Below are 27,059 nucleotides of genomic sequence, written 5' to 3'. Positions count from 1 at the left end.
GTGGGGTAGAGGTTTAGGGAAGGCCTCATGGAGGAGGTGATATTTAAACTGAAAACGATGGAAAGAGCCAAGGGAGAGCATCTTAAGGAGACAAAGAGCAAATTCAGAGGGCCTCGGGGAGGAAAAGCTCTAGTCAGGGAGGAAAGAAAGCCTGGGGTTAAATGAGAGAGGAGAAAGAAGGACACGGGGTGCCAGCCTGTGTGTTAGGACAGGCGGATTGTAACTCATCTACACACGGTGTGGAACTGTGGAGGCCTTTTGAGGAAGGACTGATGCTCACAGTTTTAAAAGATCACTTTAGTCATATAGAGAATCAGGGCAACAGCAGAGCTGTGGAGACCCCCAGGAGGCGGCCACAGCTTGTCCGAGTGAGAAGGTGATGGCTCAGCCAAGGTGGTGCCCATGGGAAAGAGAGTAGAGCCGGTGTATTTAGGACACAGAATTGACAGGACGAGGTGGTGGTAGCTGGGGGAAAAGGAGGAGGAGAAGAAATCAGAGATGATGGTCTCTGGCTCGTTGACTAGTTAGGTGGTGGTGCTGTTAACAAAGATAGGGAAGTGTCAGGGAGAGGAAACCAGAAGTTTAGGCTGGGCTGCGTTTGAGGTGCTTTCATCTGAGTGGGCATGTGAAATAGGCAGTGGGTTATCAAGCCTGGCAATCCGAGATGATGTCTGCTGTGTACAGATAAGAACCAAGGCTCTAGCCCAGCACGTCTGGGTTTGAATCCTGGCTCTGCCACTTCCTGTGACATGAGCAAATTATTAACTTCACCGTGTCCAGTTTCCTCAAATGAAGATGGGAGTGATAATAGTATCTACCTAGATAATATTATCTAGTGATAATTGTTAGGAGTCTTAAAACAATTCTTTGAAGGGTGCCTGGCGCGTGATAGCTACTATGCAGTATTGTGGTGGTTATTGGTAAGCTACACGTTCGAGTCATTAGCCATAGGTGGTATATCTCAAGCTCTGAGTGTGGATGAGATTACCAAGGAAGAGAGCACCAGGGAACCCCAAGGTCATGTTTGGCTAATGGAGGGGAGTGGCCGGAGCAGGGGTGGGAAAACCAGGCTAGTGTGCGCTCTGGGAGCTGAGAGGAAGCAACGTTTGGAGAAGCGGATAGACTGTGGTAAGAGGAACACACAGATGTTTGTTGTCACAGGAAACATGAAGGTTGTTGGTGACTTTGACCAGAGCCATCTCTGTGGAGTCTGGAGGACAACACGCAACTGCACTGGCTTTGGAAGTGAATGGGAAGCGAGGAAGCTTTGATTGCATGTGGGCAGTTCTTGACAGAGGTTGCTTTTGTGAAGAGGGCTAGAGAAATAGAGCAGCAAATGAGGGGAAAGATGGGAGCAAGATGAGACCTCCTAGAATTTGTTAGCTGGTGGGGATGATCTGCTGGTGATGGAATGCTAGTGTGAGAGAGAGGACAGAGTGGCCAAAGCAACAAAGAGGTGACCTTTTGCCTGGGTCACAATTACTTGGAAGCGAGTCCCCTCCCCGCAAGAGCCTGTGGGCCCTGGAGCGTAGCCATCAGGGCTTATTCACATTTATACACGTCCTAATAAGACGGATCATAACCTTGCAGGAAAAGGATGAACTAAACAGAACTGAATTTCATTATGTGTATTTATTTTTGTCTTCTAGTCTAAATGCCCAGCCGAAAGTGTTGACAGCTCTGGGAAAACAGCTTTACATTATGCAGGTGACTTTCAGTCTCTTATTTATCTTCTGCCACAAGAAATACTAAATTTTCCTTTTCCTCATTCACGCCATTATCTTTACCATTTTATTTCTGTTGCTGTCGTCTTGTCATCATTCCTAGAATTTCCATTTCCCTCCATTTGCAAAACATGTAGAGTTTTATCAAAGAACGCATCTAGGATTCATCAGTGCCCTGCCAAACAATCAGTAAACACTGTCATGGTTACTATATTTTAATTAACATAAGGTTCTTGTTTAAACTGAGAGATAATTATAAGCATTTGTAGATTTCATGTAATGTGTGATACAGATTTTTTTTGATGTGGGATCAAAAGAAACCCCAATTTTATCTATCAGTGTTTTGTTTTACTGTCTGTCGTTATCTGTCACACGGCTCCAAGTAACAAAACCAAATTCAGGAACGATGAGATTTATACATTTCTGAGTGCTGGTTGCAGACAAGCTAAGTCCTATAAAATGCTAAACCAAGTATTTGCGTGGGACAACTGGTAGCCACTGGCTTTAGGCCACAGCTTACTTAACTTTCCTGATACCATTTCTCTTCGGTGCAAGTAGAATAACCTAGGCAAAGTGGGTGGGACACGAGCTTTTCTGTCCTAGACCTGTTTGATGCCCCTGCTTGTGCGAGCAGCTTTGTGACCTGCTGTGATGTGTTTCCTCTCCCCAGCGGCTCAGGGCTGCCTTCAAGCTGTTCAGGTTCTTTGTGAGCACAAAAGCCCTATAAACCTCAAGGATTTGGTGAGTATCCGGCGGCTACTAGAGGTGGAGATGGACACTGGTTTCTAGAGTGCAGTGAACTACTTCTAAGAGCCACTAGGACATTTAGAGACCTAAGCATTTAGCAAGGCTGGTGTTTTTCAACCTGGATCCTCTTCTGCAAATTGGATTCAGTATTATCCACATTGGTCCCTTGAACCATCAGTAAAACATTTTGCCACATGCACTTCCTGGTGTATCTGTTTCTAAGATCGTCTGCCATCAACCTAAATATTAATAAGGCTTAATTTCTTGATTTTTAGAAATAAGAAGTAAGTCTAACTAGAAGTTTTAGTACTGCTGTTATTTCACATATAGCATCTTGGGTCCTCGTGGGTAGGGTTTCCCACCTTTGAAGATTGCTTCTAGCCTATTTTGACCTTGCTGGGCTATTTCTAGAGTAAATTTATGTGCTCTCTGCAGCAGCACATATACTAAAATTGGAACGATACAGAGAAAGTTACTGTGGCCCCTGCGCAAGGATGAGAGGAAGTTTACATGCCAGTCACTCCTGGTTACAAGGTTAAATTTCCTGCCATAGCATGGGAATTGACATGCATGCATTATGCCTGATGGGGATATTGCTAAGTGGTTATATAGAATCTGTAGATAAATTCCCATTCCCTGAATCTCAGTACTTTATAACCAGGAAGTATTATAACTTCCTAGAGATAACTTTGTAGAACTGTGTCTGAAATTCTATTTTATTTTATTTTTTTATTTACTTTTTTTTAAAGATTTTATTTTATTTATTCATGAGAGACACAGAGAAAGAGAGAGGCAGAGACACAGGCAGAGGGAGAAGCAGGCTGCACGCAGGGAGCCCGACGTGGGACTCGATCCCGGGTCCCCAGGATCACGCCCTGGGCTGAAGGTGGCCCTAAACCGCTGAGCCACCGGGACTGCCCTGAAATTCTATTTTAAATGGAGACTCAATCTTCAAGCCCCAATTATATATTTTTAGATCCTCATGTTAAAATCACTGGCTATATTGCAATTTATGTTTTCATTGTCTATTTGAATCCATCTACCTTAAAAATTACTATCAACCTCATTTGTGAGGTATGTTCAAGGAAAAAGCAGAACAGAAGCTTCTCTTTTGGTTTGCATTATTTAAGACCTCTTCACACTAAGATTGTAGAAATAGTCACCTATATATTCTTCTAGTATTTTTTGTTTTTCTGCTACAAACAATGTTTAAATTCTTAATTTCCTCATGTGATTTGTGAGTTGAGATCTCATTTTCTTTCTGTTTTTTTTTTTTGCCTTTTAAATTTTTATTTTTAAAAAATTTAATTCCAGTGTAGTTAACATACAGTGTTACATTAGTTTCAGATATATAATATAGTGCTTCATCAGCATTTTCTTTTTTTAAAGGAATGCCAGTTGTCATACAAAATCATTCTTTCCATTGATCTTTTATCTTTTCAGGTGTCAGGTACAAACACTCTGAATTTATGTTTTGTTTTGCTACCTTTAAGGTTACGAAAGCATGCACTCTCTGAGAAGGGAAGAGTGGAATGAATGGTAGGATGCATGTAGTTCACTTGGAAGAAGCTGCCCTAGGGAAACAAGTCCTTCATTTCTCCAGAGTCATCCCTCAATAAACATGATATGCTTGCCTTGAGCCTTTTCATACTTGGTGTTCTATACTCTCTCACACACCATCACCAGACTGAGTGATGGTCCGAAGGAACAAGTAGCCCAGGAGGCTGAGGTTCCTGAGTAAAAGCTAACAGTTGGTACAACTCCATAAGAAGAGCTGTGCTGAGATGTAATGGCAGCCCTATGGGGACCCAAACTGTCATGGCGGCAGGACAGCTCAGGAATGAATATACAAAGAACAAGGGCCTTCGCAATTCTGACATTTGGTGTCTGAGTTAAAATCAATCTGAATTTGTCTCCTAGGATGGGAATATACCACTGCTGCTGGCAGTACAAAATGGCCACAGTGAGGTCTGTCGCTTTTTGCTGGACCATGGAGCAGATGTAAATTCCAGGGACAAAAGTGGAAGGTACCACAGAAATAGAAATCATGGGATTTTAGTGATAACTGCATTCTGGGAGGCTCAAAATAACACAGTAATCTTTTGGATCATTTGTTATAAAGTGGTCTTAATTTTTCATTTTTTGCCTTTTTTTTTTTTTTTTTTTTAAGTAAACTCTGTACCCAACATGGGGCTCAAACTCATGACCCTGAGATCAAAAGTCATGTGCTCTACTGACTGAGCCAGCTAGGCACTCCTTCTGCCTCTTTTGATAATCCAGAGTCTGTTGTGACTTAAAAAAATTTCTCTCAGACCTCTGGGAACATACTGCGTCCGTGATGAGATTATTGAATACTAAAGTGTCGAGGCCATTTCCAATGGCTTTTTATGCAAAATTAAATAAAAGTAAACATATTGGCTGGTCTTAAAAATAGTCATTATAATGTATAGGTACTTTAAAATGCTTGAGGTGAAAGGAGGACATGATTTGTGCCAATCATATTAAAACCCATCATATTTAGAAGATTATATTTAGAAGATTATGTCTAAGTTATTTGACCTAATATGGTTTAATGTTTCGATATAATCTGAAGTTAAAAAAAAATACCTAATTTCATCTCGCTAGCACGACATTTCAAATTCCCTAGAAGATTAAGTGTGTATGTTTAAGTACACTTAATCTTCTTTCCCTTGTATTCTAAGGTAAATAATTTTCCAAGAAAGCGTTTTCCCATTTTGTTAGTACTAATTTGGTGTCTCCTTTTTTCTTTAGAACTGCTCTCATGCTGGCTTGTGAGATCAGCAGCTCTAATATCGTGGAAGCCTTAATTAAAAAGGGTGCAGACCTAAACCTTGTAGATTCTCTTGGACACAATGCCTTACATTATTCCAAACTCTCAGAAAATGCAGGAATTCAAAGCCTTCTATTATCAAAAATCTCTCAGGATTCTGGTATGTGAAAGAAAATAGCCAGTGTTGTTTTAAATTTATCCACTCCATTTTCCCCAAAGGGTAAAGGAATGTGCGCAATATGATCTATTTTATTATTCTTTTAAACATATTCTTGAAGAAAAATGAAGTGTTAAATATTGTGTTTGTTGTATGTATGGGTGTGAGAGTGTGTGTGAGTGTGTGTGTGTGTGTGTGTGTGTATCCCCCACCCAAAGTGGATGTGAGTCATGGTTCTTACAGTTCTTTTTTTTTCACTCTCTTTTTCCTCTATAGATTTAAAGACACCAACAAAACCAAAGCAGGTATTTATTTGAGAATTTTTTATCATTGTAGCTTGTGGGACTTTGAAAATATCCTGATTCAACTACTCTGTGGTCCACTAGAAAAGTAATAAAAACTATGTTGAAAACACTAAGGAATGAAAAATCTTTAGAATAAATGATTCATTGTTAGAAGGTGGTAAATATTTTCTTAGTGGTTTACCCTGTTTCCAAAGCATGTAACTTTAAAACCTGCTACTTATATATTCATCTTTTCCTGAAATGTACTAATATTTTCTGTTGGTGTGAAAATGGTTAACTCTGTGAACAAACAACATTTTAAATGCTTGTGTGTCTCACGGATTATACACCTGTATCCATGGCAGTGTTAGATATTTAATGAACATAAGAGGTTCAGATTGTCCTTTCATTTTAATTGGAACTTTTCTAAGCTGTCATTAAAATTCCAGAAACTGAGAAGATTGCCATGTTATTTTGGAATTTTTTCCTAAAAACATCATCGATGTTCTTTACTTTTTTGGTGAGGTGTATAGTTGGCTACTGCATTTATTTAGTTATACATCAAGGATCTTGAAAAATTATCATAAATAGGAAATGGTCAATACTGAATTTATTAGGTACAAACTATGTTACTTTTTTATAACCTTCCAAGATGATGTTTCCTGCCCCCATACTGACATTCTTTAAGGAATGGAAGTAAAGCACAGGTGGTGGATATACCACTATTTTGCATTAAGATGGAAGCTAGACTAGAAATGTATCCTGGGTTCTAAATTGGGGCAGGCAGCTCCCCATCCTCCACTTACCCAGTTCCTTACACCAACTTAATCTGGTTTTGTCTTGTGTTTTATATTTTCTTGCTATTAAAGCATGGGCTGCTGGAAGAAAACTTGGAGCATGCATATTACTTATTTTTATGTCGATAGCAGATGTCAGATCTTGATAAAGTAAGAAATGCACGAACTGTTGCAGTGTTTCTCATTTGTTTGATGAAGCTGTTTGTTCAGACTTTACTAACCGAACTAACCCACCTCCATTCTTTGGACTGTGCTAACTTCCAGCATGATCAAGTCTCTAAATTAAGCTCAGAAAGAAGTGGAACTCCAAAAAAACGCAAAGCTCCACCACCTCCTGTCAGTCCTACTCAGGTAAAGACAAAAGCCAACCAGCAGTGAACAATCATACGACGACAAAGACGACAAGCCATGATTTTGTCATTTTGTGTGTCTGGCCAAATAGAAATGTTTTTGAATTGACCCTTAAATGCACCTTTCAAATTCTCTTTACTGGTTTTAAATTTACAGAAAGTGGTGTGAAGGGTTTTACTGATTAGTATGGAAATCATATTGATTCTTATTTATTGCAAGGCTGAGGAATTGAACAGTATCTTTTTAAAAGGCTCAAGGAAAAACAAAATAAAAATAAATCAAAGCCTCAGGAAAATTTCTCAAAGTCTTATGACAGAAACTTCTTCCTTAAGTGAAACTCAGGTCAATTTTTAGTACCTCATGTCAACAGCTCAAGTAGAGGCAGGGAGAACGGGTGGCTGGTGAAGCAGTTAATTGAAAATTAATTTTAGTTGGTTTCTTAAAACACTGCTAAAATAGATTTGCCTCTGTAATTACATTGAAGGTTGGCTAATAGTAAAAGTAGCTTTCATTTCTGAGTGTATAGTGATGACTGCCTAAACGAGGAAGCTTGGATGTCTGTGAAATGTCTCAAATAGTTGAGAGGAATATCTCAACTACATGGGCATATTCACTGATAATATTCTCACCATGCCACAGAAGCTTTATGGGTTTTGAGAGTTGCTTCTAGTGAATATAGGAGCAGAGTTACTTAATTACACTCTGCGAACTGTCAGTATTTGAGGGTCCACACTACGTTGAAAATACCCGTGAATTGAGACTAAGGAAGGTTGCCATTAGATTTATTTGTAGTGATTAAGTAGGTGAATTCTTTGGCCCTGGAGAAGAAAAGACTTTGAAGAAGCACTCTTTATCTGTGATTTTCATTTTGTCTTTTAAGTTGAGTGACGTGTCTTCCCCAAGATCAATAACTTCAACACCACTTTCGGGAAAGGAATCTGTGTTTTTTGCCGAACCACCCTTCAAGGTATTTCCTTCTGTGTTCAATTTATTTTGAATCTTAAGATACATAATAGATGTGATTTAAGTGGGACAACATAGGACAAAACAGAACAGATTTTCCAGTGATTGGTTCACAACCTTTTCATCATGAAGCACTCTTCAGTCATTTCTCCCAGCATGGACTCCACACAAAAAGAGTAGAGTGAATAAATAACATCATTAAGTAATAACTAATTCTCTTCCTTTTACAAAAAGGGACAAAAACTTTCCTGACAGCCAGTCTTCTTACTAAACACTCAAAAAAGAAAGAAATGTTGATTATTCTCTGATGTCTTACTGACAACCAATTGTAGATTTTAATTAAACTTTTTTTTTCAACTAGTATGCATTGATTTTAGAAAATCCATTCTGATTCTTTAGATTTGTTGTTGGAAAGTATTTTAATAAATGGGAGTATATTTCAATTTATTATCTGTTTACCTAACCATCACTAGGAAATTATGCTTGGAGAGAAAATAAAATTTTTATTTTTTATTTTTTATTTTTTTTTATTTTTTTTATTTTTTAGAAAATAAAATTTTTAATTGTTAAAATGAAAATTGCAGTGGTATCATTGTATACTTTTTGTTTCCTCCATTTAAGAATTACTGAAGATAAATTCTCTTTTAACTTGTATGCCCAGGGATCTGAAAGATTCTGTCAACATTTCTACCACTTTAACTCGATTTTATTAATAAATTCTTAAGATGAATACCTATGAAAGGAAAGAAAGTTATGCTCTTACAGTGAGTACCCTAATATCTTCTAATACGATTATGACTCAAAAGACACAATGCATTCCAAAGAATGATATCACAAATTACAATTTTCAGAAATAGTGTGAAAAGACTTTCATTTCTTTAACCACTCCCCCCACCACACACACACACACACACACACACACACACCCATACAAAGATTAAAAGGGACGCTATTTAGAATGGCTAGGGTGATAACGTGGAAAAACTAGAATTGCTGTACTCTGTTGGTAGGAATGTAAAGAAGCATGACTACTTGAAAAACTGGGTTTCTTTAAAAGTTCATTATACACTTGACATATGATCTAGCCGTCCTCTCATTGATGTTTATCCAAGAGAAATTAAAATGTATGTCTCCAAAAATTGTATATACAAATGTTTGTAGCAGCTTTATTTGAGTATCCCAAAACTAGAGACAATCCAAATGTCTGTTGGCAAGTGAATGGATAAGGATATTGAGATATGTCCATACAGTTTATTATGTAGCCATAAAAAAGGATGCAGAGCTGTCCAAGCAGCATCATAGATGAATCTAAAGATCATGCTGAGTGAAAGAAGCCCGACATATTCATACCCGTGACACTCCATTTATAGGAATTCTAGATAATGCAGAAAGGAGAGTGGCAGTTGCCTGGGGATAAGGTGGGCAGGGATTGGCTGTGTTGAAGCATGAGAAAACTTGTAGAGTTAATAGAAACATGCTGTGTCTTGATTATAGTGGTGGTTCCATGGGTATGTATCTATCAGAACTCCTTACACCTTCAACTTTAAATGGATGCTGTTTATTGTACCTTAAAATAGTTGAAAAATAAAAATAAACATCTATTTTTATAAAGTGAAAAGACAGCTTTTTGTGAAGATAAGCACTTGCCAAAAATGAGCCACTTTATTTTTAGCATTTTGGGGTTTCACAAAAGTCCCTTTGCTGAAAACTTATCTTTTTTATCAGGTCTATGGCTCATCTGGATGAAACACAGTAATTTCTGGCAACTTGTTGTATTTTGTTTTGAAATGAAAGTCTGGCTTTGAAGTTGCAAGAATTTTTACAATGTATTTGCAGACAGATATTCAGGGACAAAGGTTCAGAGGAAATCAGGGGATTGTCAATCCATGACCATAAAACTTTTATTCCCTTGTAAAATTACCTATAACATCCCTGACACGTCTATTTACTACAACTTCTCTTAAAAATATTAATAATAATGTATTAATAACAGTTAATTTATAAAATAGTAAAGCTAAAGAGTACTTCTATTTATTTTAATCAATGTATTATCCAGACAGGTGAAACTTGTATTTGACTTCATTATGAAGGTAATATTTGCCATCTCAATTTTTAGGACATAGATATAAAATTATTATAATACTAAAAGATATTTGTATTATACTGATTAAATGAAATTTCTGAAAAACATTTGAGATTATATGTTCTGGAACCTGATGTTTTAGAGATTATATGTTAGTAGATAATTTTCACTTTTATACACTTCTATTTTAAAATACTTTCTTTCCTGGGGATTTTCTAACTTTTTCTAGAAGGATAACTGTTCTGTGTCAACTCAGGGAGGAAAATTTGCTTGCTGCTTTTAAGGACTATTATAGTCAGGAATATTCTTTGAAGTCATTTTTGTGTTTCTACAGGCTGAGATCAGTTCTATACAAGAAAACAAAGATAGACTAAGTGACAGCACCACAGGTAAGATGAAGGGGCACCTGTTTGTGTTCCTTTGACAGGTCTGTAGTCCATGCCCATTTAAAGAGAGCAAAGGCCAAGCTGGGAGGAAGTGTAGGGGGGTTGGAGAACCCTGGGATGCCTGCCACCCCAGAGCTGCCAATACTACACAGGCTGACACTTCCTGTACTCCCTGAGGCTTTCACCTGGATTTTAAGGAGTCTCTAAGCATGGGCGTGAAAAAAATATATCTCTGTTTTCATTTGTCCCTAACTAAATGTTAGCACTTCCCTCAATTTTAAATATAGACAAATAACCCCCCAGTGATATCAGCAGACCAGTGACTTTGCCAACAAGAGAATTCACAGATAATGTCATGTCACCTATGTCTCCTATTATTGCAGGTATCTTGAAATACCATTTACAGTCTCTCTTCCAGAAATACAGCAATTATTAGACCTGCTGCCAAATTCTTGTTTTTTGATGTATTACAAAATCAGCTTTTAAATTACTGTAGCCTACATATTCTCTTTTATTCATTTTATTTTATTCTAAAGATTTATTTATTTATTTTAGAGAGTGCATGCATGCACAAGTAGAAGGAGAGGCAGAGGGAGAGAATCTTGGGGCTCGATCCCACAACCCTGAGATCAACCTGAGCCAAAACCAAGAGTTGGTCGCTTAACCAACTCAGCCACTATAGCTCTATAGTAATAAAATAACATTAAAATATGTAGATCAGTGCTATTCAGATTGTGGTCTGCAAACTGTTGCCAGTCTATATGAAATAAGGCGTTTGCACCAGAAAGTCATCCAGCTATATTGCTGGGCACACTGTTTTGTCCAGCAGACCCCTCCCACCCTCCCCCCACCCCCGCTGCTCCCATAGGAACACTGCATGAAGGCAGCAGTGTGCTGAATAACATTCTGGAGCAGGGTTCTTGTCTCAGTAAGCACTTTGAGTATCATTGCTTTAGATGTTATTTTAGCATGATAATCAGGAGGATGTCAAAAAGTTATGGCTTGCCAGCAGCAGGATTGTGGGATTCAGAGGAGACTGTTTCATGGTGGGGTGGTCATCAGGTCATCAAATGCTGTAAGGAGGAAGCAAAGTTTGATGTGGGTCTTGAAAGATGCACAAGTGACTTAACCAAAGAGATGCTATGAAGGCAGTCGTATACATGAAGAATTAAAGCAGCATCCCTGTGTTGAGAATATAGAGGAAGATGTGATCAACTAGAGATCATGGATCATACACCTAAAAAGTACATTGGCACCAGATTATGGTGGCCTTAACCCAAAGTAAAGAATCTGGAGATTAATTTTGGAGAGAGAGTGATTAAAGCACTTGAACCACAGGAATGACCCTATCAAAGCATGTTTTAGGAAGATTAGCCTAACAGTATGGGGCAAGGCTATATTTTTACTACAGAGAGGAGAGAGAGAGAGCTTTGTTACAGGGCTATTTGCAGGGTTTCCAAGCTAGGTGATAAAGTTTGAACTGGAGTCATGGTGATAGGGATAAGAAGTGAACCAGCATATTTCTAAAAGGACTCACAGAAATGGGACTTATTAGGCATGGGAGGAACAAAAAGCAACTAAGATATGACAGACACTTAATCAGGTGAATGGAAGACATATGAGCAAATCCATCAGTTTTTTTTAATGATTTTTTTTTTTAATTTATTAGAAGAGAGAGGGAGCATGAGTTGGGGGAGGGATGGAGAGAGAGGGAGAATCCCAAGCAGATTCCCTGATGAGCAGGGAGCCCGATGTGAGGCTCGATCCCAGGACCCCAGGATCATGACTTGAGCCAAAGGCAGACGCTTAACCAACTGAGCCAGCCACCCATGCACCCCAGATCCATCAGTTTTCAGATGAGCTTATACACATCCAGGCATCTAGTCCTGTGCTGGGAATACCGTAGTAAGGAAACTCCAGGACCTGAGAATTACTGTTCATCTCCCAGCTGCTAGGGGCTTTCATTCATAGTCCGGACCAGGAAGAAGCATTGGACTGGTTAGAAAGTGACTTAGTTAAAGGTCAGAGAAATACTGGTTTTTTAAATATTATTTTAAATTGCTTTTCCCTTTTCCAAGGTGCTGATAGCTTGTTGGATGTAAGTTCTGAAGCTGACCAGCAAGATCTTCTTGTCTTGTTGCAAGCAAAAGTCGCTTCTCTTACCTTACACAATAAGGAATTACAAGATAAATTACAGGTGGGTATAGAGATTGTGACCACAGACTCTTCTATAGGGTCAGACAATTGGATTTTTTCAGGTTAGTCAGATGATATTTTGTTACAAACATCTCCATTAATTTCTTCCTTTTTAAATATAGTTAGCCATAAGCATTTCATAGTTTCAGATTACCTGTTTGTTGAGAGAGGTATTCATTAATTCGATTTCTGTAAATTGCTAAATTGATAAATTATATATAATTATATACTTAGTGTATATTATATATGACGTGTGTGTGTGTGCGTATAATCAACCATTCATTTAGTAAAGCTGATCATTCAGCAGATTTAAGAATTTAAATAAGTAGCTGTATAAAGCCCATTGCCCCTTCTGGCAACTGGAATGAGAGGAGAAGCAAAGGAAAATTTTTAAGTCAGAGGCTTTGGAGTCCAAACAAATCTTGTGTTTTTAAAGTGGTACAAATCAGCTGTCCTGATAGAGCACAGAATAAGCTTAGTGTCATTAATCTAACCCTCATGTATCAGGCCATATTTTGTTGTGGGGCAAGAGTACACATAAAGTGACCCTGCAGCTCTCCCACACGTAAGCTCTGGATTTGTTCTCTCCTTCCAGTTGCTTGCTCACCTGACCACATCTTTGGTGCCATTTCATTCTTGCCTTTTCCCCAGGCCAAATCACCCAAAGAGGCTGAAGCAGACCTGAGCTTTGATTCCTACCATTCCACTCAAACTGACTTGGCTCCACCCCTGGGCAAACCTAATGAAACTTCTCCAGACTCCAAATCATCTCCATCTGTCTTAACACATTCCTTGAGTAAATCCACTCTCGACAGTGAGGGCCGAATTCAGCAACTACAAGAGATTTTGCAAGACCTGCAGAAAAGACTGGAGAGCTCCGAAGCAGAGAAGCAGCAGCTCCAGGCTGAGCTCCAGTCCAGAAGGGAGGAACCAGTGTATGTAAACAGTGCAGAGATTTCCGAGAACGGCTCTGACCTCAGCCAGAAACTGAAAGAAACCCAGAGCAAGTATGAGGAGGCAATGAAAGAAGTCCTCAACGTGCAGAAGCAGATGAAACTGGGCCTCGTCTCGCCTGAAAGTGTGGACAGTTACTCGCGTCTTCAGGAGCTAAGGATCACCGAGGAGGAAATAGATGTGCTAAAGCAGGACCTCCAGAACGCAGTAGAAGAAAGTGAGAGAAATAAAGAAAAAGTGAGAGAGCTAGAAGAAAAACTTATAGAGAGGGAGAAAGGTATGGTGATTAAGCCTCCTGTGGAAGAGTACGAGGAAATGAAAAGTTCATATTGCTCTGTTATTGAGAACATGAATAAGGAGAAAGCATTTTTGTTTGAGAAGTACCAAGAGGCCCAAGAAGAAATCATGAAATTAAAAGATGCCCTCAAGAGTCAGATGACACAGGAGGCCGGCGACGAAGCCGAGGACATGAAAGAGGCCATGAACAGGATGATAGATGAACTCAACAAACAGGTGAGCGAGCTGTCCCAGCTGTACAAGGAAGCACAGGCCGAGCTGGAGGATTATAGGAAGAGGAAATCTCTAGAAGACGTAACGGCCGACTATATCCATAAAGCGGAGCATGAGAAACTGATGCAAGTGACGAACGTATCCAGAGCTAAGGCAGAAGAGGCCCTGTCCGAAATGAAGTCTCAGTACTCAAAGGTGTTGAGTGAGTTGACCCAGCTCAAACAGCTGGTGGACGCACAGAAAGAGAACTCTGTCTCCATCACAGAACATTTGCAAGTGATAACCACGCTGCGGGCTACTGCCAAAGAGATGGAGGAAACGATAAGCGGTCTCAAAGAACACCTCGCAAGCAAGGAAGGAGAAGTGGCAAAGCTGGAGAAGCAGCTCCAGGAAGAGAAGGCCGCGATGACCGACGCCATGGTGCCCAGGTCTGCCTACGCAAAGCTCCAGTCGTCGTTAGAAAGCGAAGTGAGCGTGTTGGCCTCCAAATTGAAGGATTCGGTGAAAGAGAAAGAGAAGGCCCATTCGGAGGTTGCCCAGATCAGAAGTGAGGTCTCCCAGATGAAAAGGGAAAAGGAGAATATTCAGGCTCTCTTCAAAGCCAAAGAGCAGGAAGCCCATGAATTCCGGCAGCAATTCCAGCACGCTCAGGAAGAGCTGGCCGAGCTGAAGAGACAGTCGGAGAGCTCTTCCAGACTGGAGGAGGATAAAGACAAGAAGGTTGGTGAGATTCCATTGCCGTCGTGTTTCCAGCTAGCACCCTTACCGCCGTTAACGTGTCCAGCGCTGGTTAGCACTGGCCTGTTGTGAAGGCGCAGAAGCTCTGCACGTGACTCCATCTGTCCCCACGGCCACGTTAAGATTAGTAGGTTGGACATTCATGTTCTAAAAAAAAAAATTGAGGGGCAGCCTGGGTGGCTCAGTGGTTTAGGGCTGCCTTTGGCCCAGGGCGTGATCCTGGAGGAGTCCGGGGATCGAGTCTCACATCAGGCTTCCTGCGTGGAGCCTGCTTCTCCCTCTGCCTGTGTCTCTGCCTCTCTTTGTGTCTCTCATGAATAAATAAATAAAATCTTTTAAAAAATTAAAAATTAAAAAAATTGATCTTCTATCAGTCCCCTTAAAGCATTTTCACATATGTAGCACATGTTTTCCCATTTATTTATTTATTTATTCATTCATTCATGAGTGAGAGAGAGAGAGGCACAGGCACAGGCAGAGGGAGAAGCAGGCTGTATGCGGGAAGCCCTACGCGGGACTTGATCCTGGGTCTCCAGGATCATACCTTGGACTAAAGGCAGGCGCTATACCGCTGAGCCACCGGGGCTGCCCCTGTTTTCCCTTTTAAAATGATTTTACAGAAGCACTGCCAAGTGGCAGGGATCAGAAGTGAACCCAAAAACTGAGAGGCCTCTGTGACCCATCTTGAACTTGAACTCATGGGATCCAGGCAGATTCTTCCATTATATGGAAACTCAAATACTCCTAGACTTAATCCTGCTTCCCTGAGCTCCATGAGTTTTGCCCTGAGTCACTGTGAGAACCGCCCTCCCTGGCCCTCTCCTCCAAGGCGTATGGGGGAGGGTAGTGGGAGCAGGCGATGAGAGATGGGCTGGGTGTGGCTTGGAGGGAGGAGGAAAACAAAGGGAGGCTCACAATAGGTCCCGGCCTGAATCCACTCCGTATCCCTGGTCCCCTAGGGCAGGTGTTCTGAATGGCACCGATCAGACCACTGTTTATCATTTATTCCTTTAATATAATGAAAATTACAAAAAGAGCTTCCAAAGCCAAGAGGGGGGCAGGACGTGGGAAGGCAGAGGCCAGGTTGCAGGGAGGGTTGTGTTTACTTTAAAGCAAGATGTCCTGATGTCTAGGAATCAGGGCTCCTAGAACTTACTCCCGATTGCCCGTGTCAGCACTACTGAACGAGACATAGCTGTCTCCAGATAAAGAATGCCTGATAACCTGGTTCAGCTTTATATTTTTCAGCAATACCCCCTTTCAGAGTAAAAAAGAAAATCCGTGTCATAGCTTTTGTTACCCTCATGCATCAAAGCACAAGATTGAATCCGGGGCCCTCATTTGAGTGTAATGGCCTTAGAGGGCCATGTGGGTTTGTTACCTATTTCATATTATGGGGTTCTTTTAAAAAAAGAAATTGTTCCAAAGTCTCGAGTCCCAGAGGCTGTGTTGGAGGCTTCGAACTCTGGAATTTTGCTTCACTGTTTCTCCCGCTGATAGTTCTTCTCTCTTGCCAGATCAGTGAGATGTCGAAGGAAGTCACCAAGTTGAAGGAGGCTCTGAACAGCCTGTCACAGCTCTCGTACTCCACGAGCTCATCCAAGAGGCAGAGTCAGCAGCTGGAAGTGCTGCAGCAGCAGGTCAAGCAGCTCCAGAACCAGCTGGCTGTGAGTGGACTTCTTTCCGCTGCCGGCTGTGGGTGGGGATGGGGTGGGCGAGGCCGATTCCACACCAGCTCAACTGGGAGGGGGTGCGGGTAGGGGTGAGAAGAGTCCCAGCCTGTCGGAGTGGCGCTCTGCAGGGCAGTTGACTGAAGCCACCTTGGGAGAGGGCAGGAGGAGGAAGTGGTGGCGTTCCCGGGCATCACCGACGAGGGGGGTCACCTGCATCTCTGAGAAGGGAGGAGTTGGCAGGACAGTGGGGCAGGCTTCGTGCTTACTCATCCACTAACTTTTTACCTCCTCTCCATTTTTCTATCATAGTCTTTATCGTCTCTGGCAGTGGCAATAATTTTTTTCTTATTAGGGGCAGGGATCTCTGATTAGGTGTGCATCTGTGCATCTGAGTTGCTCCTTGGCCCCTCTGCTTATTTTACCTGGGAAAGTCCTTTCATTTCATATGGCTGTTGTGACAGATCGACATAAACTTGGTTTGAAACAAGAATCTGTGCTTTTAAAATTCTGGAGATTGGGGCGCCTGGGTGGCTCAGTCAGTGAAGGATCCTGCTCTTGGTTTTCGGCTCAGGTAGTGATCTCAGGATCCTGGGGTGGAACTACGTGGGGCTCACACTCAGCACGCAGAGTCTACTTGCCCTTCTCCCTTACCCCTCTGCTCCTCCTACCCCTCTACCCCCACCATCCCTGTTGTGCTCACTCATACACACATGCTCTCTCAAATAAATGAATAAAAATCTTTTTTAAAAAAATTTCTGGAGATGATGAATGTGAAATCAGTTTCACTAAAGTCAAGATGTCAGCCAGGCTGGTTCCTTCTAAGAAGCTCTAGAGGAGAATCTGTTTCCTTGCCTTCTCTAGCCTTCAGAGGCCACCTGAATCCCTTGGCTTATGGACCCTACCTCCACCTTCATACCACTCCACCTCTGGTTCTGTCCTCCCATCTCCTCCTTCTACCATCGACCTTGCTTCTCTCTTTGAAGGAAACTTGTGATTTCATTTAAGGGATTACTTAATCCAACTACAAGGTCCCTTTCACCAAATAGGTAACATTCCACAGGCTCTTGGGACTGGAGTGTAGACATCTTTGCGGGGCCATTATTTCACCTACCACAATGTTTGTTAAGGTTTTAGTTGACACAGGTATGTTGCATTTTCCATGTGAAGCCAAGGGTTGGCCTGTCCTAGACACTCTAGTTTCCATTTACCAACAGGTGGATTGTGTGAATTCTTCAGTACACACATGATCCTGGTGAACTCAGGTTTACTCTGGCTGACCACAGAGTACACAACCAGCTAGTTTGTGTTATCAGTTCTAGCAGTGAAGGAATGATCGGGGATGAGAAGATGGTCTCTGGTGTGTTCTGCAGGTCATTTTTCTGATGAAGCAGTTATCACAGACTTGTAAAGTGCTAATGGTTTATATAATCATTTTTACCATTTTCAACACATTTAATTAATATTATACCAGGAATAAGACACAGTCCCTGCCTTCAGTGAATTTATACTCCATGCCTTTCCATATTCTCGATGTGGTAAGCATCCACTGGTGGAGGTGATGCTTATGCTTGTGCCAAATCTCGAAGGGATAGGCAGGAGGCAGCAAGGCCTGAGATGGGGCATTTAGGTGCCCCTTGGCAGTCTTCGCAAAGACAGTCCCAATGGAGTGGTGGGGTGGAATCTGGACTGCAGTAGGCTGCCCTAGAGAAGTGACCGAGTAGCCAGGTATCCTGGGAGGCTGAAGGACCACAGCAGAAGGTGGGGGAAGGGGAAGCCTTAAGCAGATTTGCTGGACAGGTAGGAGCTGGTGACCAGAGGGTGAGGTGCTTTCGTTTTTTTTAATAAAGATTTTAATTTATTTATTCATAAGAGACACAGAGAGAAAGAGAGGCAGAGACACAGGCAGAGGGAGAAGCAGGCTCCATGCAGGGAGCCCGATGTGGGACTCGATCCCAGGTCTCCAGGATCATGCCCTGGGCTGAAGGCAAGCGCTAAACTGCTGAGCCACCTGGGCTTACCCCAGTGAGGTGCTTTCTTATGAGATTTCAGAGGTAATGACAGAGGCAGGGCTGCGACCGTGAGAGTACATGGCCAAAAGGAGGGCAGCAAGTCAGGGAGGTGAACACTGGGGAACTGTGAGACTGAGGCATTAGTGGCTTGTGCACGTGGATATATTGCAGTCATCTAAGTGATGACAGAAACAGGGATGGAAAGGAGGACATTGATCAGAGATGAAATTTTAAATGACTGAGTGGAGATGTCCCAAAGATGGGAGGAAACAACACGGAGGGAGGTCCTAAGCACACTTTCAGATAGCGCGACCTTCAAAGGACTGAAGTTCAAAGGTTGTCCTTGAATAGGAAGGATACCTCATGTTCTGACATTCATAGAAGCAGGTGAGAGGGGTATTGATGGACTTTTGTAGACTTTTGAAGTGGTCTATATATGATAGTCTCAATTTTCATCATGAAATAGGAGGAAAACCATCTTCTTAGAAGGGTTTGGAGCTGAGTGAAGGTTCTTGAAATAGTTACCAAGAGGAATTGGAATAATAGCTCAACAAGGAGAAATAAAAGCACAAACAGTGGTCCTGAGGAACCAGTTGAGATTGGTGCCACCACCCTCGTGTATCTCCTGGGTACACTGAGAGTTGAGTAATTGAACTCCCTGGGGACTATATGACTAGCTATAGAATGAGACACCAGTAACTCCTTTTAAAAGAATAGATTTTAAAAATTAATAAATATTTGGTTATTGTGTGGAAGTTGGAAAATACAGAAGACTCTTGAAAAGTTTCTATAAATAAGAATTGTCCATAAGCCAACCACTCTGAGATGGTCACTTTTTGCATTCGATATGTTTCTTTTTTTTTTTTTTTTCGATATGTTTCTTTACACTATTTACTTTGTGTGAATGTATCTATATATTTGCATAATTATGTATACATACACTTTTAAATGAAGGTAGGATTATATAATAACTACTTTTTTTGCATGAATTTTCTTCTAGAGTTGACATACCAAAATAGGAACTAGGTAGATGCTTTTCCCCTAAGAATACTGGCAGATGTTTCCCTAGGAATAGTAACAAGTGTTCAGAAATATACAACTCAGTGAGCCCACGATTGTGAAAGCCTCATATGCTAGGATTTGGTGGAGGGAATCACTTGGGTAGCATTTGGTGACAGCTTTCTTACAGTTTTGAGATTTTGTTCCTTGAAGGTCTCCTAAGCTCTTAACAGTGTCAAATCGTCTCTTTCCAGGAATGCAAGAAACAACACCAGGAGGTCATATCTGTTTACAGAATGCATCTTCTGTATGCTGTGCAGGTATGCTAACAGCCTGTGGAGTACCTGGGTGTCCTGAAGAAATACTACATCAGATGTCACCCAAACTCCCATCCTTAAACTAGCAGAACAAATGAGAATTCAAGGAGAATCTCTTTGAGAAGCTTTAAAATGCCTTTTTACATCATTTATGGAGAACAGCCTCATCACTTGTTGAGAAATGGAGGAGGATGTGGCTGCTACCCCCACTAGGAGGAGCAGCCCAGACTTTATTTTCAGGCATGCCCATATTCTCGGAGCCATCAGCACATTCTCACCCCATGACTGTTGGTGGCTTGGCCAGCTGGGCTCACATTGGCAGCTGAGACCCAGAAACCCTTTGCTGGCGACCCTAGTAGACCCAGCCTCATCATCATCCAGAGGGAAAAGAGCAGGGCCATCTCTCTCAGCCCCTCATAGAAATGTGGGAATCCATAGGACTAACATTCCATTGGAAGATCTGGGGGGGAAAGCCAAGGGCTTCATCCCAGCCAGGTTATTCCCTTGGGGAGACAGCCAGCACTCAACTTAGGTTCTACTGATTGTCTTTTGTTTGAATTCCCTAGGGCCAGATGGATGAAGACGTCCAGAAAGTACTGAAGCAAATCCTTACCATGTGTAAAAACCAGTCCCAGAAAAAGTAAAATGGCTCCCTCAGCAGGACACTGCCCCCCTTGTTGTCCATCTTCGTGGTAGATCTGGAGTTGTCGGCAACCACTGCCATTGTGCTCCCCCGTGGTACACACCGTGGCCTAGCAGAGCTTTTTCCTTTCCAAAGGCAGCTTTCTGAGGACTGGGCCCTGGAGAAGACTGTCCTCCTCACAACCGCTTAGGGACTTCAGAGCAGCAGAGGTGACACTCCCTATTATCCCTTCAGATCCCGGAGCTGGGGTCAGCCACACCCAGGGGCTGGTCCTGGTGCTGGCGGCTGGGCACCCTCCTTGGTAGCTGAGGGGGTTCCCCGGCTCCATGTTGCTTTTGTCCCTCCACTCAGGCTGTGCCATTCAGCACCAGGGGGGGCTGTTTTTGCCTTCGGCTTCCAGTCCTAAAACACGACCAAATTAGGATGGCGCTCGTTAGGTGGTTTCCGCTTAAGAGCCTTGATCGTGATATCCTGTGGATTTTCAAACTCTTGATTCCATCCTGCCCCCCATCTGCCTTAGATAGCTCATCGCCCCTGCTTGCCAGTCCCACAGTCTGAAGAGGGCTCTTCACTAAACTACGAAGTGGGAAAACAAAAGCAAATTGTCCTTAGGAGTTCTTTTGAAGCAAATTGTTGACAGAGTGCAAATTTTCTATGCAAACTGGCCTCCTGCTGTTATGGGCGAAGCTCAGGAATCTGGACGTTTGTGTTTCAACAAGGGAAGGTAGACTGTGCGTTTACAGCCAAAAGAAATGCCTCATAGTTCTTAACCTCAATTTTTTTAGAAATTTTTTTTTTCTCTCTACAATATTTTTTATTGGCTCTTAAAGATGTTTTCATAGCTAAACCCCTAAATAAGTGAAATTTACATTAGACTCTATTAACAGAGTATTTTTAGGTAACCATGCTTGCGACTTTTTTAAAGCATTAACTTTTTCTTCAGAGTTTTCAGCTATAGCCAAGGGTAGTTAGGTATTCCTATTCCAAACTCAACATGAGCTGCCACCAGTACTCCTAGACCCTCTGCCATTGTGTCCTTAGAACTGAAGATACTAAATCGTCCTTTTACCCACGAAGTATTTGGGAATACCCCAGCTCTACCGGCGCCCAACAATTCTCTCTGGAAGGACTGTTGGTACCGCTTTTCCACCGTTGACGCTGAAATCCTAATATGGTACATGTGATGGTGCATAGCAAAAGTCGTGGGGGAAGATATTTCTGTTCACTTTACTTTCAGGTTAAAAAATATTTGAACTTGCTTGCAGCTTCCTTACGGCATTGTCCTTACTGAGGGATGCCAGCTGAATGCAGACATCTCCGGAGTATATAACTAAAAGTGCAGGCCTGCTCTGACCGCACCCACGTACCGCAGGGCTGCCTGGGCGCACAGGGTGCTTGGCTGTATCGGAGGATGTGTTCATCTGCCTTGGCTGAGGACCAAGGACAGCAAAGCAAAAATGGCTTTCAAGCTTGGTGTTACTTTTCTTAAGTTGTTTATAGTTCAGCAATTTCGAAAATGCTCCAAAGAAATGTGAAAGGACTTTTTGTCACAGCACTTAATACAAGCAGCCGCCCCCCCTCCTGCCCCCGCGCAGAAATGCTGCAGAGTATAAAACTTGAGACATTTTTGTAGGATGCCTGGCAAAGTGTAGCCTTTTATCTTGTTTCAGGATGCATATTTATTATTATAAGTACTCTGGTTAAATATTGAAAAGTTATATGCTGTAGTTTATAGCATTTTGCCTTTGTAATTTACAGAAGGTATTGCAGAAAATAAACTTCTGTTTCATTTTGCATCTCTGTGGTTGGTTTTTTGGTGCATTCAAGCCATATGTATATGGCTTCTGAGGATCAGGTCAGGAGCGCTTGGGTGTGAGGGTGTTTTTCGTCCCAGTCAAATTCAGTGGCAGGCAATGGTCCACAGTCTCTTGCTACCTGTACCTCCTTGCCACCTCCTAGCATCTTTAATCTCAGACTCTGACTCTTGCTTCCACTTTAGAAGACCCCTCTGATTACATCATACCCACCCAGATAACCCAGAAGAATCTTTGTTTAAAGTCAGCTGATTAGCAACTGAACCCCAAGCATCGTCGCCTAGTGGGCAGCTGCATCATGGCTCTTCAATTCAAAACTGCCTCTCGGTTGTCTGCAGTCTTCTTAAGTAGTTAAAATCTTCCATTAGGAAAATAAAAAAAAAATCTTCCATTAGATTTTTTTTTCTCTTTCCTTTTCCTTTTTTAAAAAGGTAATACATGCCCATGCTTTAAAAAAAAAAAAATCAAATACCTTTTCTTATCATATTATAAGGATAATTCATTCCTTTAAAAAAAAAACTCATTAGGGTGAATTTTCACAGGCTGAATCATAATTAAAACACCAAATGACAGGGTCCATGGGTGGCTCAATCAGTTAAGCATCTGATTCTTGGTTTGGGCTCAGCCCATGATCTCATGGGTTGTGGGATGGAACCCCACATCTGGTTCCTTGCTTGGTGGGAAGTCTGCTGGAGAGATTCTCTTCCTCTGCACTTCCCTCCTCCTCTAAAAATGAATGAGTAAATCTTAAAAAAAAAAAAAAAAAAAAAAACACCAAACGACAATAAAATGGTTGCCGTTATTTAAGTAACATTCTTTATCATAATACAATGGGCCGTCTTCCTTTACTCAACTTGGTTCTCCTGCCTCTACTCAGCTTTCATCACTACACACCATGCATGCTTAATTGGACCTTTAATTTCCTCCCCTACCCTGAAGACAAAAGACAAGTTAATGAAAATAATGCAAATGGGATATGAATTTATTAACTATTTTAAATTATCAAGTGCATCCACCCTGTGAGCAGAACTTACTTCAATGGAGGCCAACAGTTCAACTCAGAAGTTGATTTCTCAGAGAAACACCACACTCGGCTGGGCAGTTAACCAAGCTACATCCAAACCAGGCTTCTTAGATGGAAAGAAATGCTTCATGCCAGAGCTGGGGTATGAAAAGAAACTTCCAAGCTTTGAGGACTAGATGTCAACTGAAATTAAACTGAAAATAAATCTCTCTCCTCCCAATCCTTAGTTCACCTCTCCAGAGGCAACAGCTATTAAGTTCCTCGGATGAGCTGAGACATTCTATGTCTGTATATACCTGTAGGCATGTATTTTGTTTTCCCCTTTAAATATAGAAGTGTACTTTATACACTCTTCTGGACCATACTTTATACTTAAGAGGTACTGGGCTGGCTCAGATGGTAGAGCATGCGACTCTTGGGGTGGTGAGTTCAAGCCCCATGTTGCAGGGAGAGCTTACTTTAAAAATTACTTAAAGTATCTTGGAGAGAGATTGTTCTCTGTCAGCACACCTAATTCCTTTTAACTGTTGCATAATATTTCATAGTATGATTGTGCTGTTTTATTAGTTCCTTATCGATGCTTCCAGTATTTCACAGCCCTAAAATGATGGGATGATGTCCTATGTATAAATGTCTTTATGCTCACATGAGCGCTACTTGAATAATTTTCAAATTGCCCATTTATGCAATAGCATCCATCATGTGATACAAGAATGCAAAAAAAGTAGACTAGTATATGCGTCATCACAGTGTGTGAGAAAGAATGGCCTTTTTCTTCACATTGGTTGAATAAGACTCATCAATTTGTTTTCCTCACATAAACTTGAAGACAGACTGCAAAGCCTTTAATAATTAAACTCCCCCAACTTCAGATAAACACATGACATGCTGTGTGGGGGAAATGCTCCCAGAATGTGTCAAAGCACAACCCTGTGCAACGTGGCATAACTGGAACGCTAGATGCTGACAGCAGCAGAAACCATCCAGCAAAGACGGGGGTGATGCTTTGTGAGCAAAGTTAAAAGGCAGACTGCAAGGCAAAGAGGGGGCTGAGCAAAGCAACAGACCAAAGAATTCACAGAGTGGTAATTTCTGTTCAGCTCAGGGCAAAGAACTCAAGCATGAGAGTTGCATATTTGTGAAACAATCAGAGGACAAGCGCTCAACTATGGTGGTTGCCATAAGTAGGCCATAGGAGCCCAAAGGTTGAGGCAATTAGTATGGCAATTAGTATGGGTTCCAGCAGATGGAAAGCCTCCTCTGAAGAGTAAATCTCTAAGAGAAAGAGGTGAGGGGAGGGGGGCACCTGGGTGGCTCAGTTGGTTAAGCATCTGCCTTCAGCTCAATTCATGATCTCAGGGTCCTGGAATCAAGCTTCACTTTGGGCTTCCTTTTCCCTCTCCCTACCACTCACCCTGCTCTTTGTCAAATAAGTAAAATCTTTAAAAAAAAAAAAAAAGTCAGTGTAAGGGAAGACACTACTGCACATTCATTATAAACCAAGCCCTAAAATGGGAAGAAACAGTATATTCAAATACTGTGTACTGGTACTGGATGTACCAGATTATAAATGGGAGATGCACAGGGGAGAGAAGGGAGCAAGACACTGCCAAATAATGTAAGCTTTTAACAGGAGAAAGATCAGTAGTACGTGTTCCCAATGTCACTTCTGGATGTTTTTAAACCTGTGCAAATTAAGTCAAGTTAAAACACACTGAGAGGCAGAATAATGCTCCCCCCTCCAAACCCCCCCACTCCCCGGGAAAGAGGTCCATGTCCTGATCCCTGGACTCTGAATATCTTAAGTGGCAAAGGAAAGTTAAGTTGGCAGATAGAATTAAGATTGCTAATCAGCTGACCTTAAATAAGCTTATCCTGGGTTATCTAGTGCATCTCATTTAATCAGAAGGTTCTATTAAAATGCAAGGAGTCAAAGATTTAGGGGCACCTGGGTGGCTCAGTGGGTTAAGAGTCTGCCTTCGGCTCAGGTCATGATCCTGGGGTCCTGGGATTGAGGCCCACATCAATCAATCTCCCTGCTCAGCGGAGAGTCTTCCTCTTCCTCTGCCCCTCCCCCTGCACATGTTCTCTTTCTCTCTCCCTCTCATTCAAATAAATCTTGAAAAAAGTCAAAAACAAAGATGCTGCACAACTGGCTCTGAAGATGGAAGAACAGGCCACAAACCAAGGAACGCAGGTGGGCTCTTGAAGCTGGAAAAGACAAGAAAACAAAATTCTCCTGGAGAGCCCCTAGAAAAATCAGCCTTTCCCACACCTTGTCTCTAGCCCAGTGACAGCCATCGCAGACTTCCAACCTCCAGAATGATGTCATAATAAACTTGTGTTGTAGTTTGTGGTGATTTGTTACTGCAGCAACAGGGAACTGATACACATATTAAGGAGCCAGAATCTTTGCTACCGGAGTGTTCCCGAAGATGGTTCAGAGTTTCCTAAATGTCACTGAACACTAATAATAAACTAGACACTGTGTTGAACACTAAAGGCTGGATGGTGAACCTAACAGCTCCCACCCACAAGGAGCTCACCACGGATCGCGCAGGGCCTACCACCCAGTGGGTAGAGTATTCATGGGTGGGTGGGTGGGTGGATATTTAGATGAATGGATTGCCTATAGGGCCCTGCAGGCTTTACTCTTTTTGCTGGCCCATTCTTCTGTCTCCTCATTCTTTTGTTTTAAAGATTTTATTTGAGAGAGAGAGAGCAAGAGAGCGGGCATGAAATGGCAGAAGGGCAGAGGGAGGAGAAGCAGACACCCCTCTGAGCAGGGAGTTTCAGCACAGGGCTCGATCCCAGGACCCTGGAATCATGACCTGAGCCAAGGCAGACGCTTAACCCACTGAGCCACCCAGACACCCCTCCTTCTCATTTTTTTTTGAAGATTTATTCATGAGTGACCCAGAAAGAGAGGCAGAGCCATAAGCAGAGGGAGAAACAGGCTCCCCTGATGTGGAACTCGATCTCAGGCCCCCAAGATCATGCCCTGAGCAGAAGCCAGATGCTTAACCACTGAGCCACCCAGGTGCCCCCTCTTTCTCATTCTTGCCCTTTTGCTCTTCCTTGAATCCACCAAACTTGCTCCTGTCTCAGGGCCTTTGTACTTGCTGTTATCTTAGAATGCTCTTCAACTTGACGTTTGTTTGATGGCTCCTTTATTTCTTCTGCTCAATGACCTTGTCAGAGAGGCCCTCCTCAACCACACTATATAAACTTACATACCCTACATGTCCACATCACTTTCTAGATCCTTTATCTGGCTGTACATTTCTCCCATATAATTTGTCACTTCCATGTAAGGTGGTTCACCCAGCTGAGGGAGGAAAAGAGTCCTAAAATCCAGTCCAACCTCTGTTCCCAAAGCTTTACTGCTTAGGAGGGGCCTGAGTCTGGCTGGAGGAAGAAGCTTCTTTTTTTTTTTCCTTTTCTAATTCACACAAAGTTGTTGCCTATTTCCCTGGCCCTGTGACTTTTTCTAACTTGCAGAGACATCAGACTATTTACTAATAGCCCTGTTTTTCTTATTCTAGTAGAATAGAAGCTCCAGAAGAGCAAAATCGTTGTCTATTTTTTCACTACTGCTTCCTTAATGCTTAAAACAGTATTGGGCACATAGCAGGTATTTCTCAATATGTTTTTTCTTCTGGTTGGATGGACAAAACCATGGGGAGTGAGAGAAACTCACAGAGTACCAATGTGATTGTGAGTGTCAAGATGTAACTAAGGTTTATATTTGGGGACAGGGTGAAGATGGCAAAGAAAGAAAAAAACAGCACACAGTTTTGGAACTCTGAGAGTTTAACATTTAAAAAAAATTTTTTTTTAAGATTTTATGAGAGAGAGAGAGAGAGAGAGAGAGAGAGGGGCAGAGACACAGGCCGAAG

The 27,059-nt window shown here is 41.9% G+C and overlaps 1 protein-coding gene and 1 non-coding gene across 21 annotated transcripts in view; both read left to right on the top strand.

Moving 5' to 3' along the window:
• Nucleotides 1-22,118, top strand: part of RAI14 (retinoic acid induced 14) — a 138,174-nt gene extending 116,056 nt beyond the window's left edge. For 17 of the 20 annotated variants that reach the window (XM_025436451.3, XM_049109390.1, XM_025436453.3 and 14 more), the window contains 13 exons: nt 1,650-1,707; nt 2,395-2,465; nt 4,392-4,498; nt 5,244-5,422; nt 5,696-5,724; nt 6,765-6,851; nt 7,732-7,818; nt 10,232-10,286; nt 12,362-12,480; nt 13,131-14,663; nt 16,199-16,348; nt 19,617-19,682; nt 20,246-22,118. In XM_025436451.3, coding sequence (XP_025292236.1) covers nt 1,650-1,707; nt 2,395-2,465; nt 4,392-4,498; nt 5,244-5,422; nt 5,696-5,724; nt 6,765-6,851; nt 7,732-7,818; nt 10,232-10,286; nt 12,362-12,480; nt 13,131-14,663; nt 16,199-16,348; nt 19,617-19,682; nt 20,246-20,323 — 2,619 coding nt within the window. In that variant the 3' untranslated portion in view covers nt 20,324-22,118. The remainder of the gene's footprint in view (nt 1-1,649; nt 1,708-2,394; nt 2,466-4,391; nt 4,499-5,243; nt 5,423-5,695; nt 5,725-6,764; nt 6,852-7,731; nt 7,819-10,231; nt 10,287-12,361; nt 12,481-13,130; nt 14,664-16,198; nt 16,349-19,616; nt 19,683-20,245) is intronic. The other 3 variants (XM_049109387.1, XM_049109388.1, XM_025436450.3) reach the window with 1 other exon arrangement.
• LOC112652857 (U6 spliceosomal RNA) lies at nt 2,894-3,001 on the top strand. The gene has a single exon (XR_003131772.1). It is a non-coding gene; the product is annotated as a U6 spliceosomal RNA (small nuclear RNA).
• Nucleotides 22,119-27,059: the final 4,941 nt, after the last annotated feature.

Source organism: Canis lupus, chromosome 4 (assembly GCF_003254725.2).
Source record: "Canis lupus dingo isolate Sandy chromosome 4, ASM325472v2, whole genome shotgun sequence".
Lineage (NCBI taxonomy): Eukaryota > Metazoa > Chordata > Mammalia > Carnivora > Canidae > Canis > Canis lupus.
Note: the sequence above shows the minus strand (reverse complement) of the source record. Positions and strands in the feature narration are given on the sequence as shown.